Source organism: Fringilla coelebs (genome assembly GCF_963513975.1).
Source record: "Fringilla coelebs genome assembly, chromosome: 4".
NCBI classification, from domain to species: Eukaryota; Metazoa; Chordata; class Aves; order Passeriformes; family Fringillidae; genus Fringilla; species Fringilla coelebs.
In genome coordinates, this window is record NC_140032.1 from 57,431,616 (window position 1) to 57,438,104 (window position 6,489).

General features: G+C 41.7%; 1 protein-coding gene across 2 annotated transcripts; it reads left to right on the top strand.

Annotated features, from left to right (window-relative positions):
- Positions 1–6,151, top strand: MMAA (metabolism of cobalamin associated A). 2 transcript variants are annotated; one of them, XM_084204461.1, is made up of 7 exons: positions 1–22; positions 616–1,091; positions 2,118–2,240; positions 3,319–3,489; positions 3,786–3,871; positions 4,229–4,378; positions 5,666–6,151. In XM_084204461.1, the coding sequence occupies exons 2-7, from the start codon at positions 671–673 to the stop codon at positions 5,951–5,953; spliced, it is 1,239 nt and encodes a 412-aa protein (XP_084060587.1). In that variant the 5' UTR covers positions 1–22; positions 616–670; the 3' UTR covers positions 5,954–6,151. The 2 variants fall into 2 exon arrangements, with proteins under 2 accessions (XP_084060587.1, XP_084060588.1); XM_084204462.1 differs by lacking the exon at positions 1–22 and adding an exon at positions 45–391.
- The last annotated feature ends 338 nt before the right edge of the window (positions 6,152–6,489 follow it).

The following is a 6,489-nucleotide window of genomic DNA, read 5'->3' on the forward strand; positions in this document are numbered from 1 at the left end:
GGGGCGGAGCGGGGCGGCTCCGGTAGGTGCCGGGAATGGCGGGGATCGGCCGGGAATGGCGGGGATCTTTTGCCTGCCCTCCTCCCCTCAGCGGCCGCCCCGGGCTGAGCGGCGGAGCGGGAGCGGGGCTGGGGCCGCCCGGGCGCCTCGGGGAGGCTTCGGCTCCTCCTGTCTATTTCTAAATGTTCTTGTGCCTGAACTCTCCCCCACCCCCCTTTTTTAATCTTTCTGATGGAAATGAGTGCCGCTATGCCCTCGTTCCAATAATTGTTTAAAACAGCCCTAAAAATAGCCCGTCCAACTAGAATGTACCGCCGTTTCCGAAAGCGGAAGTATTGACTGGTCCTGGATTCGTAGTGTGCTGCATGTGCTCTCAGAGGCTTATTTAAAAGTACCTTTTTTTAATATTTTCTTTTATGCGATACGATAATAAAGAGATGCTATGCTTTCGATTCTGTAGTGTGTTTTTCTTGTTTAGCGGGAAAAGGGGACGGTCATTTTTTTTATTCAAGGCAGCAGGTACAGATAAAGCCGATGATCGTGGGTGTACATAAATTTAATTTGAGTCCTCACAAGTGCTTTGAGAAAAGTAAAAATGTTTTTCCTTCTCTTTAGGGTGTCTACGAACAGAAGTGGTCTGACAACTGTGGTATTTTTAGTTCCAAACAAGATGAAGATCCCCTCTTTGCTGCTGAGATTCCCTCGTTGTTATTTCTCCAGAAGAACTTACTTCATGAGCTTTCGCTTCACTTCACGAGCAGACTTCCTGAGCCTCGAGTCTCTTGGGCCAGCTCATCGCTGTCACACAAAATGGATTTGTTCATCAAATGCTTTGAGGAGAGAGCTGTGCCAGCAAGCAGCCCCTGAGCAGCAAGCAGAGGGACTTTCTGACCGGGAGCAGAGACTTGTAGACAGACTTTACCATGGGCTAATCCAGGGCCACAGAGCCTGTTTAGCTGAATCCATTACACTCATAGAATCAACTCAGAGTAGGAAGAAGAAAGTAGCCCAGGTGCTCCTTCAGAAGGTATTATCCTACCACAGGGAACAAGAAAAGTTAAATCAAGGAAAGCCACTTGCCTTTAGAGTGGGTTAGTCCTTTTATGTCTTGTCTAGTAGTTGCTTACATGGAATTACTGTCCTCACCTTTTATTATCACTGTTCTTTGTGGTCTGTAGTCTTGCATTGTTATTTTTTTGTGGTTTATAACCAATCTACATTACTTCTGTTGTCCAGTGGAATTATGGCTTGAGGTGAAAAATGCTTTTGAAAATGCTTTAGAAATTATCATGGCTTCTTGGGAGTGTTATTCAGGGTTGGTTGTGTAACCATTATAAGGTGAAACATTAGTTAGTTTGCAGATTGATGCAGATGTTATCTACACCTAGGGAAAGATGTGTTCGAGCACACCTGGTCTTTTCCTAAAGGTGTTTTTTGGACACTTCCTGAATCCCTTTTTTAGTCTACAGAAAGAAAAACATGCACCTTCCTGTTTTATGGCCCTCTCTTAAGCAGCCTGATTTTCTGCTGAAGGAGACTTGAGCCTGCTTTTCCTGGAAGCTGTAAAATGTTTTTCCCTTACAAAGAGAATGACTGCTAACATGTGTTATGCCCAGCTGTCATCTCTCCTGTCTGGAGAGGTAGTAAGAACAAGAACTGGGGCATGGAAGTGAGAAAAGTTTGGTGCTAATCTTAGTTTGTGAGCTTTGACATGCAAATAAATGGCCTCATTTTTTGGAAAGAACAGCTCTTCAAGGTACAGGCTTGCTTTTTCTTTTGGAGTGTTTCTTTTGTAGTAAATCTGAAAAATCCAGTTCTAATATATAACATTTTGAAAGTTATGAAGGCTAAGTCATACAATATAAGTAATTTTATTTGGAGGGGAAGAAATAGATGTGGATAAACCAAATGTTATGTTGGTGTCAATAGGATGAGGGGTGGTGAAGTGCTGCTGTGTTGCCAAGCTCCTATTTTGTTTTGGCATAGCTTTTACTTGCTTTTGTTGTGATGCTGTGTTAGAGTATGAATTGTTGTCAACTAGATGTTGATGGTATTCATTAGATGTGTTATTTATTTGATTAACAAAATGCTTTTTTCTTCCTGATGTGATTATTTAGGGTTGTCTGGTCCTCCTGGTGCTGGAAAGTCAACCTTCATAGAATGCTTTGGGAAGATGCTTACAGAAAGAAACCACAAAGTGTCTGTGTTGGCTGTAGACCCTTCCTCTAGTACAAGTGGTGGTGAGTGTGAATTAAAGTTTGAGTCAAGTTTCTACTACCTTGTCAACTACTGAAGTATCTCTTTGGCCAAGTGGAAGAAAATTTGGTGCCTTTAACAGTAAAATGTAAAAGAAATCAAGTTTTCATTTTTTTTCCTATATGATACAAAATTGGAAAATATGTATCAGTGTTGTAATTCTTTCAGATTTCTTCTTTTCCAGCATTCAAATGTTGCCTTACAATTTATTTTTCCAAATTTGAATTTTTTTTAAGTTGTGCAGGATTACTGATGACTGGCTGTGATCTGTAACTCTCCAATAAAAAATTGTAGGGAAATTGTAAGCTGAGCATGCCTGATTCTTGGTATCTCTGATACAAATAATACAATCTTGATTTTGATCTTTCCATAAGGGGCAGCTGCCAGGCGGCATCATTAATTTTGCCAGCTTCTGTGCTGTTAGAGGTGTGTAACTATTTATAAAGAAATAACTAGAGCATTGCAATTAATGGAGCTAAGATGGACTGTGTTCTTTGATGCATGCCTTCAGGATGGCATGAGTAGAGTAGCAAAATGTGACAGCAAGACTGCAGCAGCTGGAAGAATGGAGCATCTCTCATCTTTTGGAGCATGCGTTGAGTGCGTCGATCTTGCTGAATCTGATTTGCAGTTTGTTTGAGTAGAAGGAAGGCAGGGACACGTGTCAGCTCTCTTAAAACAAAACATCCAGCATCAAGGTTTGTCAGAATCATAATGCAGAGATTTGTCCCTTTGGACAGGAGCAGACAAGAATCAGCTGTGTGCCCTGATGTGTGTAGGCTTCAAAAAGCCATTCAGGAGTTGTAGAATTCATTCTGACCTAGCACAGATTCTTCATGTTTGGTAGCAGTAAGGTCTGCCTGTCAGGCCTTTCCAGCTTCTGAGAAGAACCAGACAGTAGCTTCCTAGTCCTCAACTAAGTCTTGAGCAGCTATAACTAGGATATTATTATTTGACTGACTTTGTAGAAGAGATCTGTCTTTCCTCACTCATTTATTGGTGGGGAGGGGGGAGAAGGGGCAGTTTGGCTGTGTTGCACTTCTGAAATAATTTAACATTAAGGTTCCCTGCTGGGTGATAAAACACGGATGACTGAGTTGTCAAGAGACATGAATGCATACATCAGACCATCTCCAACCAGTGGGACACTGGGAGGTGTCACAAGGACCACGAATGAAGCCATTCTGCTCTGTGAAGGAGGAGGCTATGATGTTGTTCTTGTGGAAACAGTAGGTATGTGCTTAGGGTTTGCTTTGATTGTCCTGTTGTGATATGAAAATAAGCTGTGCAAATAATTGCATACCTCTGCCTTGATTTTGCCCATGTTTTTGTACGTGGTCACTGCTTGAACACAAATCTCATTCTGTCTTGTTTTCTAGTCCTGTATATCTTTTACTTAACTGTGTTCCCTGTCTTTGTTTTGTTAGTGGGATTTGTTCGTGGGGCAGTGCTGGGATCTGTCACGATTACTGTCATTAATGGGACTGAAAGTTTGTAGTAAATGGTAAATTCTGAATTTAATTTTTTAGGTGTGGGCCAGTCAGAATTTGCTGTGGCTGATATGGTTGATATGTTTATATTACTGCTACCACCTGCGGGTGGAGATGAATTACAGGTATTTTTCAGTTTCTCTTATTGGTTACTCTACCTGGGACTAGAAAGAGAAACTTTAATTCAGCATACAGTATCTGTGCAGAAAGTTCATATCAATAGTTTCGTCCATTATACTGTTATTATTAAGTATTTTCAGTGTCATTCACTCACTGCACAGTTAAGCTCCCTTTTTGATTTTAAAAGTATTACAATGTAAGCTTCTGATAATCTGTGGCTTAACTTTGACATGTTTACTAGTTAAATATATTTATTTGGGGAAAACCAGAAACCACCAAAGCATTTTGACCTGCTTTTTGTGCTGAATCAGTGTGTCACAGCCCCTCTGGGTACTCCTGGTTGCTGTCCCTGTTGCATTTAGGGCATCAAGCGGGGCATCATTGAGATGGCAGACCTGGTTGCTATCAATAAGGCTGATGGTGATTTAATTGTGCCTGCCCGGAGGATCCAGGCTGAGTACGTCAGTGCTATGAAGCTGCTTCGCAAGCGTTCCAAGGTTTGGAGGCCAAAGGTTTGTGGACTTCCTGTGTTTTATGGGGCTCTTTGGGTCTGGTTTGGTTTTGTTTGGGTTTTGGAGATGTGTTTGGGGTTTTTTTTGTATTTTTCCCCCCAGAAAACATGCTGAATGAGTTAAGATTGGTATCTTCTCACCTAGCTATCCTAGTCTCCCTGGGCTCTTTTTAAAAATTGCAGTTGGTTGTTTAGTCTCAGTGTGCTGGAGGAGTGATTGCTGCTGCTCTGGTCTTGAGGTGTGCCACATGAAACACTGCAAAGCCAGTCCTCCTCCCCAGGACTCCTGCCCTGAGCTACAATCTCTGCGCTAGCAGAGCTATTACTGACATCAGGAGTAGTGCAAACTTCACTTGCCTTTTGTAAACTGTACATATCTAAAAATGTCCCTTAGTCTACTCCTCCCTCTCTTATAACTCTGAAACCTGTGATTATCTTTGCTCTTTCCCTCGTTCATGTGTTTGCTTTATTGCTTTAATTTTTTTTTTTTAGCTTCTCACATAACAAAGATGGCTAGATAATTGGAATTGTCATCCTGTGAGTCTTCAGTTTTAGTGCTGTATTTTATCTATTAAAAGGTTTTGGTGGATTTTTAAGGAGAAGATTCAGTACTAGTTTTTAATATGTGTATATAGAATAAGCACACACACACTCTCACTTCTTTTATAAATAAACTATCTGTAAAGGAGGTTTGTTCTACCCTGGTGTTGAAATTGACCCATTAAGCTGAGTTTAAATTAGCTGGGCTGCCTGAGGACTAGCCTTTCATTTTCTAAGTGTGGAAAAGGGGAGAAGCTTTTCTTAAAAAAAAACAAACCCAGGCTGTTCAATTTGAATGACTGTGCTAGATTTCTGAAATATTATTGGCAAAATTAATTCCTGGTCTGGAAAGCAAAGATTAAAAAGAAAATTAAAAATACCTTGTTTCTGGCATGTTTTAAGTGCAAAAGAATAGCTACCAGAATATGCACTTAACTCTACATTTAAGTAAAAGAGCAATAATGTGCCTCTTAGCTGAAAGACTTACTAAAAATGATTCTCATAATAAGCAGCTGGACAAATATCTGAAATAGCATGGATCTCATGGTCTGCTTCTAGTTAGTAGAATCCCAGATTTTTGGGGGGGTTATGGGGGAAGGCACAGAAATGCTTAGAGCCTCATAAAACGAGTATTGAAGGAAGCTTCCCTCACACATTTCTTGATTTCCATGCAATCTATGGGATGCAGTTCTGGAAGCCTCGAGGCCAGCAGGTAACTTGGCTTTGCCGATTCCTCTGAATCCTCCAGGTAATGCGCATCTCCGCCAAAACCGGAGAGGGCATCTCGGAGATGTGGGATAAAATGGCTGAGTTCCGGGAGCTCATGCTCAGCAGCGGCGAGCTGCTCGCCAAACGGCGGAAACAGCAGAAAGTGTGGATGTGGAACCTCATCCAGGAAAACATGCTGCAGCACTTCCGCACTCACCCGGCCGTCAAGGATGAGATCCCGCTTCTGGAAGAGAAAGTTCTTAGAGGGGTGTTGTCGCCTGGGCTGGCAGCAGACCTGCTGCTGAAGGCATTCAAAGATGGTCTCTGAGCATTGTTTTGTACTCTGTTCTTGATGAGTGCTTTATGTAAACGTGAACATTAAATGCACTTTTTCTATGTGTGGATTCAGATGTTTTGCTACAGCGGAAATGAGTAGAAAACCTATCCAGTACTCTGCAGAAGAATTCTGTTGGATTCTGTGTATGCAGTGATCATGACAAATCTAAATACTCACTAAGAGATTACTACACACTATTGGAAAAAAATAAATTTCCAAATCTTCTACTTCTGCATGCCTTAGATCTCTTGATAAAAACTGGATGCCCGTGTAAAATGATTGGGTTTGGGGAGGGCAGGAGAGCAAGGTTTGTGGTGGTGCAGGGTTGGATTCTGGTTGTGGGGTCATCTCAGAGCAGTTGACACTGCAGCTTTCCATTCTAATATAGCAGCAGCTGTTGCCAGAATGGATTGCATTTTCTTTCCTCACCTTGAGTGACAGCAAGAACATTGCACTGCCTGACAGCACCAGACCACAGCCTTAGTTTTAAATAAATTGTATGCATATAAATAGAACATAGTGATGTT

Bases quoted from the DNA above. Each gene is read 5' to 3' on its own strand.
- MMAA (XM_084204461.1), top strand. From the start codon at position 671: ATGAAGATCCCCTCTTTGCTGCTGAGATTCCCTCGTTGTTATTTCTCC. The intron at 1,092-2,117 runs GTTAGTCCTTTT...GTGATTATTTAG, and splicing joins GCCACTTGCCTTTAGAGTGG to GGTTGTCTGGTCCTCCTGGT. The intron at 3,490-3,785 runs GTATGTGCTTAG...TTAATTTTTTAG, and splicing joins TGTTCTTGTGGAAACAGTAG to GTGTGGGCCAGTCAGAATTT.